At 50.1% G+C, this 12,133-nt stretch overlaps 4 protein-coding genes across 4 annotated transcripts; 2 read left to right on the forward strand and 2 right to left on the reverse strand.

The window, feature by feature from the left end:
• Positions 1-645: 645 nt before the first annotated feature.
• On the forward strand, positions 646-4,220 carry POX_b02281 (DNA repair protein rhp26; the record flags this gene model as incomplete). The annotated part of the gene is made up of 3 exons (XM_050111195.1): positions 646-753; positions 819-892; positions 959-4,220. The coding sequence occupies 3 exons, from the start codon at positions 646-648 to the stop codon at positions 4,218-4,220; spliced, it is 3,444 nt and encodes a 1,147-aa protein (XP_049971541.1).
• Positions 4,221-5,091: 871 nt separating this feature from the next.
• Positions 5,092-7,249, reverse strand: POX_b02282 (uncharacterized protein; the record flags this gene model as incomplete). Its single annotated transcript, XM_050111196.1, has 6 exons — positions 5,092-5,332; positions 5,442-5,743; positions 5,878-6,139; positions 6,194-6,770; positions 6,837-7,086; positions 7,157-7,249. 6 exons carry the CDS (start codon positions 7,247-7,249, stop codon positions 5,092-5,094), a joined length of 1,725 nt encoding a protein of 574 aa, XP_049971542.1.
• Positions 7,250-8,454: 1,205 nt separating this feature from the next.
• POX_b02283 (uncharacterized protein) lies at positions 8,455-8,913 on the forward strand (the record flags this gene model as incomplete). The annotated part of the gene is made up of 1 exon (XM_050111197.1): positions 8,455-8,913. The coding sequence occupies one exon, from the start codon at positions 8,455-8,457 to the stop codon at positions 8,911-8,913; it is 459 nt and encodes a 152-aa protein (XP_049971543.1).
• A 734-nt stretch (positions 8,914-9,647) lies between these two features.
• Positions 9,648-10,786, reverse strand: POX_b02284 (uncharacterized protein; the record flags this gene model as incomplete). The annotated part of the gene is made up of 3 exons (XM_050111198.1): positions 9,648-10,299; positions 10,442-10,565; positions 10,747-10,786. 3 exons carry the CDS (start codon positions 10,784-10,786, stop codon positions 9,648-9,650), a joined length of 816 nt encoding a protein of 271 aa, XP_049971544.1.
• Between the last annotated feature and the right edge of the window lie 1,347 nt (positions 10,787-12,133).

The raw sequence follows: 12,133 nt of genomic DNA on the forward strand, positions 1-12,133 counted from the left end.
AGTGTATGACCAGTCGTCAAGAATGGTCAGAGAGAAATGCAAACGGAGCCAAGGCAGAATAGTCCTTTGGCCTGTGATCAGATCGCAGCCATGCGCTGCGGCACAAGTAATAAGGTCGGAGAGATCGCGCACGTACAGAGTGAAAGAGCCTACCCTTTGTCCCCTCGAGACAATTGACCGAGACCAAGCAAAGTGACGGGGAGCATCATGTTGGACAAAATCGACGGGCACTGGAGTCCGAGATATACCTGATGTGCTATACAAAATACGAGTACCGCTAAGGTGGCACACAGCCACACATGACAGTAGTATTCTCGATGAGGATGTGCGAATGTGGCGTGGATGTCTAGTGGGTCTCGATCGAGGTGCGGCTCCTTCAGGCGGTGAGCGTAAACTGCCCGTCGTTGCCTCACAATCACGCTTCGAGACCGATCGTGATTCAAGGGCCCAGGCGACAATCGCCTTGTCACGCCGGTGATTATTCTCGCTGACATTCTTGGCCTTCCTAAGTCACCCTCGAAGCGTGCACCATGATACGTATGTCTTCACGTTTGGGACAGCATTTGCCCCACTGACCATATCTGATTGCTACACCCGTCTATACTTCCTCCGTTGAAACCCTCGACGCCTTCCGGCGGTCACACGATGGCGTCACCGACTTCGACGAATGCTGCCGTAGAGGCGACACGTCTCCAGGAGCTCAACGCAGATGTTCGTAACCAAGATGATCTCGAGCGAGATATCACTCGACAGGTACATGGAGAATCTCTCATCTCTCTATTCCACCTGAGATCAGCCATCGCTCACATCTCATGTAGGCTGATAAATTTCTTGCCGAAAAAGCCGAGGAAAACGACACCAAGCGGCTAGAAAAGGCATTGGGGGACAAAGCGTAAGGATAAATCTGCTGATTTTCGTGATTCACAAAACGTACTCATTTTCAAATCTATCTTTTTAGCAAGGTCGATCGTCAGATCCAACAGGCCAAGGACCGTCTGGGCAAGAGTGTCGGACCAGTCGCACGAACTCGGATCGAGAATGAGCTTCGGAACCTGGAAGCCCGCCGCACTGGACTGGTCCAAGATGTCACAGAGATCCAGAAGCGCATAGATGATCGCCGCGAGGCTCAAGAAAAGGCCGACGAGACCCATGGCTCGGGTCGCTTGCCAAACGAGTCCCGACGGGACTATCTTCTCCGAACAGGAAAGATTACACCTTTTGAGCTGATGAGTCAGTCCGGCACAAATGGAGCTCTGTCGACTCTACAAGACGCCCTGGTAGATACTGAAGATCAGCAACAAGAGGCGGAAGAGCGGAAAAAAGCACACCAGGAGCCCCAGGCCTCCCACCGGAACCTGCTTCGCCCGGAATTCGACTTTGATGATCTCAGCGAGAGCTCAGATCATCGTAGCACCAAGCGACGAAAGCTGGAAAGCCCGCCCACTGCAAAAAAAGGGTCGAAGCCCTCGAAGGCTGCCCGACGCGGCTCACCTGAGGCCGATTCGGAGGCCAGTTACGTCGCTTCCGAGGACAGTGCATTGTCTGACGACGATGAGTTTATGCCAGATACTACTCCCGAGCCCGGCTTACAAAAGCGCAAGAAGGGTAAAGCTGATGCCGTCCTTGAGGATATGAGTGGCGTAGATGACGGCAACGAGGAAGTCTATCAAGATCGCCTCCAGAAATGGATCAGCCGACGCAGTGCTGCTCGTAACCGCACCCTAGGGTCTTCGGTGGAGGGCGAGAAGGAAGAGGATGTGAAGGAGGAGTGGCTGAAGCCCCACCCATCAGAGCCAGACCTTGACCTTCACAACGGTCTCCATGTCCCAGGCGACATTGGGAAATTCCTCTTTCCCTATCAGCGCACCGGAGTTCAATGGCTCTGGGAACTCCACCAGCAATCTGTAGGAGGAATTATCGGCGATGAGATGGGACTTGGAAAGACAATCCAGGCAATCGCCTATCTGGCATCGTTGCATTACAGCAACATGTACACGAAACCTGCGATCATTGTCTGCCCTGCGACGCTGATGAAGCAATGGGTCAATGAATTCCATCGTTGGTGGCCCCCATTCCGGGTCTCGATTCTCCATTCATCCGGCAGTGGTATGATGAACTTGGGCCGTGAGAGTAGCCGTGAGGCCGCATTGGCATCCGAGCTGATGGGCAGCATACCTTCTCGGCATCTATCAGCTGGTCAGAAGGCGGCCAAGAAGATCATCAAGCGAGTCATGGAGGAAGGACACGTTCTCGTGACTACGTATTCCGGTCTCCAGTCCTACGCTGATGCTCTTGTTGATGTCGAATGGGGCTGCGCTATTCTCGATGAAGGTCACAAAATTCGTAATCCTGACGCCGGTATTACCTTCAGCTGCAAAGAATTGCGCACGCCTCATCGCATAATTCTGTCCGGGACTCCGATGCAAAACAGCCTAGTCGATCTGTGGTCACTCTTTGACTTTGTCTTTCCCATGCGCCTCGGCACGCTGGTGACTTTCAAGAACCAGTTTGAAATTCCCATCCGGCAGGGAGGGTACGCATCCGCCACCAACCTCCAAGTGCAGACGGCTGCGAAGTGTGCAGCTACCCTGAAGGATGCCATCAGTCCGTACCTTCTTCAGCGGTACAAGGCGGATGTCACATCAGATCTACCACAGAAGACTGAACAAGTCATCTTTTGTAAGCTGACTCAGGAGCAACGGAACGTCTATAAACGGTTCCTGGGGTCGGATGATATGAGCTCCATCATCCGAGGTAAAAGAAATTCTCTCTTCGGAATCGACATTCTCCGAAAGATTTGCAATCATCCAGACTTGGTGAATCGTCAGATCCGAACGCATGACTCCGACTTTGGCAACAGCGACCGCTCGGGCAAGATGAAGGTTCTGAAGGGTCTGCTGGAGGTCTGGAAGGATACTGGGCACAAGACGCTGCTGTTCGCTCAGACTCGACAGATGCTGGACATCATTGAAAAATTCATTTGGTCGCTTGGCGGTTTCAATTTTCGTCGCATGGATGGTAATACTCCGATCAAAGATCGGCAGACCATGGTGGATGAATTCAACAAGGACCCGGACTTACATGTTTTCCTTCTGACCACTCGCGTGGGAGGCATTGGGGTAAACTTGACCGGAGCCGATCGAGTCATCATCTATGATCCGGACTGGAATCCTTCCACAGATATGCAGGCACGCGAGCGAGCGTGGCGACTGGGACAGAAACGTGACGTGACGATCTTCCGCCTCATGACCAAGGGTACCATCGAGGAAAAAATCTATCACCGGCAGATTTTCAAGCAATTCTTGACCAACAAGATCACTCGTGACCCCCAGCAGCGGGAAAGCTTCCAAGCGAGTGACCTGTATGATCTCTTCTCTTTGACGGAGGAGAATGATAACGAGCTCGAAACCACGAAGCTCTTCAAGAATGCGGACGTTACTTATCAGGAACAAGCCAAGGCCAATCCCGGTAATCAACGTCGTGGTGCGGTGAATCGACAGAAGGCCCAACCAGTTCAAGCTGATGAAGAAGATATCAGCGCCGTTCAAGGGGTCGCCAATGTCGAGCAATTCCGTAACGAGGCAGAGGATGAGAAATCTTCCAAGACCGCAGAAGACCGGATCATGCATGGCATCTTCGCTCGCTCCGGCGTTCATGCTGCGCTTGAACATGATCAGATTATTAACGGCAAGCGCAATGTCCGGGCCGACCCGAAACTGATCGAAGAAGAGGCACGCCGCGTCGCCGCCGAAGCCGCTCGTGAGCTACGCCGTGCAGAAGAGGTCGCTCGCAACACACCCATCGGTCTGCCTACTTGGACGGGCTCTTTTGGCGTAGGTGGCCGCGTGGATACCGCTGGCAACGGTGGCTCGTCATCAAGACCGGCCGCTCGGGGTCCATCCTCCTCATCCCTTCTCGCCAACCTCAACCCCAACGCCTCTTCAATCATGTCCCCAAACTCGACACCTCCAGGATCGGTCACACCAAGTCGAATGCCCCGGGGGAAAGACTTCCTGCCGCTTATTCGGGATTTCTTGCTCTCTCGCCGAGGGCCTGTGTTCACGCAAGTGATTGTTGATCAATTCAATCATTACTGCACCACCCCTCAGCGAGTAGCTGAATTTCAAGAGATGCTTAAGACTGTGGCTAGCTTGGATCGAGACCGAGGTGGTCGGGGTCGATGGACTTTGAAGCCCGAATTTGCGAGGCCATCTAGTTAAAAGATCGAGATGGTGGCGTACATCTGCCCAGAAAGGCGATGCTAGCGATTAGATTGGGGTTGGCTCGTCCAAAGCATGTTTGGCCTGTTCATGGAGCCATTCATCTCTCTGTATTTCTTAAAGACATTTGCTTTGTATGATAGGACTAGACATTTTTGACGCGACGAGCTAATGATTCAACGAAGATAATCACATCAATCCTCTTGCTGTTACGATGCAGCGGTATCCAAAACCTTCGCACTTTTCCTCCGCCTTGGGGGTTATTCTTTCACCCCGCAACTTTGACTCACTTGACCGAATCTCTCACTCACCAGGATCATTTTGGACCCAGTCCACTGGCGTCGATGGAGTACCCGACAACTTCAAGCTCAGCAGCGGAGGACTGCCTCGATTGTATCTCGTCGGGCACGAATCCACTCAATTAAGCTAGCTGAAGTCAACTCAGTCAATACACAATTTGAAAAGAGCCCGACTGGATAATTTGGAAAGCCTGAATCTATACAGCGTATCTCTATTCTATTCTATTTTATTTTTCGTTTGTTGAGAGCCCATTTTGCGCGCACATATCACCGAATTAGACTGCTCCGAGCTACACCTACCAATACATGGATACGCTTGAAAAGAAAAGCGTCGAAACAAATTCTTAGAAACTCGTCGCTCCGACAGTAAGTACCTACGTAGTAGCCACTATCTCGTCAATATCCTGACATCCCCGCAAGATTCTTGCCAAAGCCTCAGGACAGAGGCTTGCGAATTGACTCATGAACTGTATCTGGGTCCTCACTTCCCAAACGTTGAAAGTGACCATGAACAGATCCCTTCAGCTAGCACCATTTCATCAGTTAATTTTGTCATTTCATGTTAAAAAAAATCATCCTCCTCCCCGCGAGTCGGAGGGCCTATCCTCCGACTGAACCTCGCGCCGCCACTCCAAGTAAACCTCCTTCCCATCCACACTTTCCCGGAGCCGCATCATGAGCTTGTTAAAAGGCTCCTGATTTTCGGGCTGAGGATCGACTGGGTATGGAAATTCAGAAATGATAGTGTTGGAGTCTTTCAATCCTGCACCGAGAGCTTTGGAGGCAGCTTCGAAACCTCGTTGATTCAGATATCTGTATTGGCGGTTAGCAAGCGGCCATCTGGAAAAGAAAGAAAAGTGCAAAGCACAAGGACTGCGCATTTCAGAGCATGGGACTGGATAAACTTGCGGGAATTACGTACTCGATAAAGACTTCATCGTAGGAAATAAGTAGAGAGATTGCTTGAGAGAAAATCAAGAGTGCGGGCTCCCAGACGAACGAGGACATTCTCGGTGGGAGAAGTCTACCGAGAATTTCTATCACTCTCGGGTTCTGTTCAACCTCTTCCGTGATGAAGCCGTCTGATATGCATGATTTGACGGCTGTTTCGAAGAAAAGAATCAATGTGGCACAGGGGTTTCGTTTGGTGTCTTTTAATAGTGGGATGTACGTGGAGAGGGCGGAGAGGGGGTTATCTGGATCTCTGTCTGTGATGCCAGTTGCCTGTAAAGACCTTTGGTGTTAGATGACTGGACTCCAATTGATATACTTGCAAGGGTACTCCACAGCATGCTCCAGTGAGTATTGATTGATGCTCGGCACTAGCGAAGCTAGAAATGTAGTAGAGGGTGACTTACGTCGATTCGATCAAAGTACCCTAGATCCAAAACTTCCAAGAGCCGGAAAGGGTTCATCTGGTACAGGACAAAAGCAGTGGGCGAAATAGACATTCGAGAGATGCAAGATCGAAGACGGCCACGAAGGTAGTTGAGTAATTTTCCGTACACATCATTTTCAGAAGCAGCACCGGGAGTCTCGAGAACGTCCTCCAGTGGCCATCCAAAAATCGGATTGAGCGCATCGTTCAGCTGCCACACACATGGGGGACGGTACAGAAATCTGCAATTCGAATTAGCGAAGAAACAATTTGGAGAGTTTACTCCGATATCTTACGGGTTGGCCTCCGAAAATTCTTCCCGAGGATGTCCAAAAGGAAGCACCAAACCATCCAAGAGATACTTTTGATGAGCAAGTCGCTGTGCTATCGGCATCTTCATCATGAGCTCGTCACGGAAATCTTGCCGATGTGGAGCCATTGTCACTTTGAGACGGCTGTTGGAGGCCGCGTCATGCTTGATCTGACCCAGTCGATCAAAAATACCTAGCAGATCCATCCAGGACTTCTGCTTCAGGATGACTTTGACCGAGAAAGTATCTCGCTTCCATGTCTTGGCGTAGAGCTTGTTCGGGTCTTGGTCTTTGATGGTGTTGCAGACGCGGCGGATCATGGGCTTGATCCGCGATTGGAGCATGTCGGCGTCGGATTTCCGGATGAAGGCCGAGTACCAAATGTGAATCATGCTGTCAACAGCGTCATTCACGTTATCAATGCACATGGCGACGAGGAGCATCACCACGCTGCGTCCGATGCAGTCCACATCCGCGTCGTTTATGGTCAATTCAATCTCCTGATTCCAGGAGTCTGGCAGACTTGCCAGGGTTTGGACGACATTTCCAAGATCACCGCAGGCTATTTTTCACCAGTGATATTAGCTTTGAAAGAATGTAGGCTCGATATGATCCATTCGATGCAGACCTGAAAACAGAAGCTGAAGATCCTGGCTGTGGGTTACCCCTTCGTTTTCAGCTAGCTTCAGGATGTCAAAAGCCGGAAAACGGGACCACAGACGCTTCCGCAGCCCCCAAGGCTGATCTTCGCTGGTGAAAAAATGGGGTTCTCTCTGGTCCGCCACCCATGCTGGCTCCCAAGAGATTTGACCCACGGCGTCTTTGCACTCAGCCTTGTGTGCAGGCCAGTGGCCAAGTTGACATTTGCGGCTGCAGTACTAGATTTCAAATTGGTAAGAGAGAATGCTTTGATCTGGTATGAAATGTCAAAGCTCATGGAAAGCTCACCTTGACGAGCTTGCAGCTCGCGCACGCGTATGTTCCTTCGTTCGGGCACTCCTGAATGCGGCTGTTGGCGCATCGAAGCTTAAAGGTCGACATTATTCCAGTTCGCATGGATTCTATGGCTCACTGAACTAGGTAAGCTTACTCCAATGAGGTAAGCGATGGTGTGGCTTGAAGTTTCAAGATGTTCTGAAAAAGATTGAGAAGAGGATGACTTGAGTAAACAAACAAGGAAGCTGATTGATTGGGTTGCAGGATGTTCCTATTTTCACTACTGAAAGCAAACATCGTGACACGTGGGAGATGCCACGCTCACTTGCTAATCTGTTCTAGATTCATCTATAAGTGAGGCCCTCCTCATTAGGGTACGTTGATCTTGTTGCCTTTGTTTGTTGTGGAAATCCTTCCAGAAGTGACCGACAAGCTCTCCTCCAAGAGTCCTTTTTGAGGGATGTTGTCGTTATGATTGCGGGAAAGCTGGAGCATTTGATCAGAGAAGTACAAGCTAGGCCAGGGTGAAATTGATCCTGAATGTTTTACCTAGAGCCGGTTGCAAGGTCAGTAGAAAGAAGGAAGACCACACCCTTTTCAGGGTACCAAGCTACCTCTGATACATGGCTTCTAATTCTAGGTGCATAGACACTGTCAAAGGCCTTAGAGAACTTTCACCTATTTAGGTCTACTGATACACGACTACCAGTCGTGATCAAGCTCTTGAGGCATGGATACTTTACTGATATAGTCATTCCAGCTGGACTGCCTAGATTGTTGTCGATTTCTGGCCTTGCGCTTAAGGCACTAGTGCATGTCAGGGATGGTCACCGAGTCCACTGATCTGCACCGAACAGCCTGCTGGTTGGATCCGACATCTCCTTTGATTTGCCCTTTGATTTGCCACTTGGGGTAACAGCAGTGGGACATGCACGATCTGGGATTTGCCGATCAGGTGAATCTTGATACACAGGGGGTCTCTCCACCCTGCTTTGACTCTATCACCCAACCTTGTGAATTTCTTTCTTCACTGCCGAAGACGGCAATTATCGCAGAGTTGGTGGTGGATCTTGTGGATTATAAAACGCGTGGCCCGATATAGTCATGTGCTCGTCATCCGCACTGCTTTAAGTTTAAAGGTTGCCTCTTCACTTTCTTTGCTGTACTTGCACTTCTTCAATTTTCTTGAGAATCCGTCAGCAGTATTAGAATCTCAATTGATTTCCTGCAAGACCCCTCCACTGAGGGCCGAGCGAACCAAGAAAAAGAGTTGCCTGCCTGAGCCAGACCGACATCGCTCTCCGCACATAATGCAGCTGATCCAGACTATTGCCGGTTTTATGCTAGCAGCCAGAAACATACCCATCGCTTCTGCATTACAAACGCCAGCGGAGTTTCACCTCGTATCTTCCAGTTCCGACACGGCTTTGGACAATCTCTACCTCTCAACCAAATCTACAGGCCCACTCAACAGCAACCCTGTCTTCCGCGATCCAGCGAACGCTGCTAGCTTCTATCTGACAAACACGACGCTCAATTACGATGCACCCAACAAAGCACCTTGGGCCTTGGCATTATTGCGAGGGAACACCGCACAGGGAAACATGGAAGTTAGTGTGAATCCTAGCGTGACAGTCGCTATCAGTACTGGATTTCATATCAATGGCGATATGCATCTGTACAGTGAGAGCCCAAGCTGGGGTGGCTGGCTAGGTAAGTCATCACTCAGCATGAACATTCTTCTGCTTCTCGCTCTCCCCGAGTCATGATTAACCTAGTTTTTACTGTCGACAGTCTGCCCTGGACAACAAACATCCCTGCTACAGTTGTTCTATCATAACACTAGTGTGGGACCTGACGTCCCTACGGGATGTGGTCGAGTCCAATTGACTGCGGTCTATACGAGCGCATGAGACAAAACGTTGTTGGCAAATTCATCCGCAGAAAAAAAAAAGTCTCCTGACTGATCAGAATGTTGTGCAACTTCATGTTTCACAAATACGGTGTTCCTGTTCGTCTGAAGAATTTCGGTCTTGCAAGCCCTCCCAACCATCCTTGAGCAAAGTGACTCCTCGGCCCACATCAACCAAGGGAAATACATTCAAACTGTTCTGCCGACTCCTCTTGCCCAAAGCTATCATACTTTCCAAGGCTGGTGATCCCTTGAATCTCCATTTTCATAGCAGCAGAAGCAATGAACCCATGAGTGACTTGGATCACCTTTCTGATCACGGAATTCACCTGGTAATGCTGATTCTGGTATGAACTGTTCACCCTGAAAGTAGGTAACTTGGAGTCTAATCACTACCTCGCCAATGCTCTACGAAAAAGTCCTGACGAATCTGTCGGTGAGCCTACCAAGCAAGTATTATGGATCCTTGCTTCAAGGTTGATCACCATTTAAATTAAGTATTGACCGATCTTATGAGCCGCTTGAACGCCTGTCCCTGGCATATCCCGCATAATGAACAGGATCCTTGGAACTAAGAGTATCAACGCGCCTTTATTCGCCCCCCTTCTCCAAACGCCGAATATCCTCTAACAGAGACTCATCAGTCAAGAGCTTGGATCCGCTCTCAATGCCCCGCCGATGCTCTAGAGCTGCTTTCTTCCTCAGCAGGCCCCATCGCATTCCCAGACGCCGGCATTCCCAGTCCACCGCTTCCCGGACCACCAGCAGGTCACGGAAGCGCTGTCCAACCACATAGGCATCATCCATGTCACAGTCAGCTTGGGAGAACAGGTACCGTGGTACTCCCGTCGGACGGATGCCATGGTGGCTGATCTCAGGAAGAGGGAAGCCCATGGTGGTGAGGATGTCGGGTACCTTCTCGACAAAAGCCAGGTCTGTGGGCATGTCCGGGAGCTCAGTACGGGCTGCATTCCTCTTCCTAGATGGGCCCGGCTCGGGACTGGGGCTAGACGGCCCTCTCTGGCGCTTTGGCTGCCGTTCATCAGGCTTTTGTTCCTCGGAATTGGCAAGTCGGAACGTATGCATGCCCTCGGCCATGTTGAGACGTATTGGGCTCTGCAGCTCAAAGGGATCATGCCGAGTAATGGGAACTCTCTCAGCGAGGGGAGCAGGGGGCTCGTCATCCACACGCTTGAGTTTACCTCGAAATCGCCGCTTGGCCGGAGTGTTTTGCATAGTGACACTGGAGGTTGACAGCTAAGTTAGTACCGGATCAAAAGGTCTGTGATCTGGCCCAAAAAATCCAAGTCTCTTGAAACCGTCACATACCTGGGATCCAATGATATCGTTCCTCAATGATGAGCAGAGACTAACGCGAGACTTACGCGAGGATCCGTCGCCGACCACGAATATCTAACGTGAGGCATCGAAGAAAGTGGCGTGAATAGCCCGGCAGTTGAACGTTCCAGGATCGAGATGGCTGAGGAATCTCGGGCGTGAATCGGTGAGCTAACGTGAGAGTCGTAATGAAGAAAGATGTCAATAACGTCACTTATGAAGTGATGATCTAGGCAATCGCACTATACCGATTGCGTCTAATCAATCGCGGGTCTCGGATCCTGAGGGTATCGCGAAGTTGTTGCCTGGTCTGTTCTTTTTTTTCTTTCTATGAAAATGACGGCGTACGAACCGTTGGCAGCGCCCCCACGTCTCGCCCGACTCCATGACATGATCAAAACCTGGAAGCCTTTATTCACGCCTTAAGTTGAATCTAAATAGAGGCTCTTGAATGGATAGTGCAACCTTGCTAGCCCCTGAAGTTCAACCCTCACGGCGATATGTATCCAAATCATGGTATATGACGGATCCTAGCCAAGAACAACACGGCCTACCCATCTAGAAAACACCCATCTTTGGATTCTTCGACTTGAAAAAACCAGAAAACTTGCCAAAATACAAAAAAAGCACATAAAGCTACAATTTAAATGGTAGTTTAAGAACAACCCTGATTGAAAGGGGGCTCTTAATGTGATCGAGTTAGTGCTGATAGATGGTATGCTGGATGGATGCAAAGGTTCTTGGCGCAGATTGTAGGATAAATATGACCTTCTTAGTCCATAGAAATGTTTGATACCACTTGAAATCAGATCGCACAGAAAGTGCATATGAGGTGATCAATAGAATGACGCTATGGCTCAAGATCAAGATGCCCTGATTCTATATCAGTTGATCAATATCGTATGGTGTTTTTCTGGATCGGATCGGGCAGATCAGATCATGTGACTGTTGCCCCTCTGGCTCTGGCCCGTGCGGAACCAGCCAGAGCCTCCCGTTGGATGAAGAATGAAACTAAAACAAACACAAAAATGCTCTATTGTGACTAATGTGCGCAGATTCCAGTTTTTAGGGATTTAACATAAGAAGCACTGCTTGAAATCGATGGACAGATCTTATGTTTAAAGTCCTTTGCTGGTTCTCTTTGGATCATCCTGTGCGTGACCTGAATTTGCAGCATTATGTCTCAGAAACCCATTGGTAAAAAAAGGTTCCGCCTATTTATAGAGTTGCTGGTATCGCTGGGCCATCGCCCTTTTAGGCTTAGCCCCGCAGGCGACCTCTCCAGAACACTCATCCTTTCTGATTCTTGATCATTTCTCTCCCACGCCACGATACCACAGCGATCGGTTTTCTCACTCGGCACACTCGCTTGTTACTCGCTTGGTTGGCAGTATCTCTCGCTCACGCTGTCCCCACGACTGTGTCAGGAAGATCTCCGACTGGCCAGCCTCCTTTGAACCCGCATTTCCCGTCGTCTCGTCTCCATTCCGCCCGTGACACTAAACAGACTTGCTGAACTAGGACTCACTGTCCCCTGGGCATTTCTCTTGTACTTGATCATCGACCGCAGTCGCTACAATCTTCTTCCCGACATCACGAAAAGAAGCCTACAGTCAGTTTCCGTGAAACGAGACCAATCTCATCCGTTCCCTGTCACCTGGCTCCCTCGGACAAGGCAAGGGGTTGTTGATTCGGTTATATTCTCCGACCAGGGGACTCTCTTCTTGGTTTTGGTTCCT

This window comes from Penicillium oxalicum, chromosome II (genome assembly GCF_001723175.1).
Source record: "Penicillium oxalicum strain HP7-1 chromosome II, whole genome shotgun sequence".
Taxonomy (NCBI): domain Eukaryota; kingdom Fungi; phylum Ascomycota; class Eurotiomycetes; order Eurotiales; family Aspergillaceae; genus Penicillium; species Penicillium oxalicum.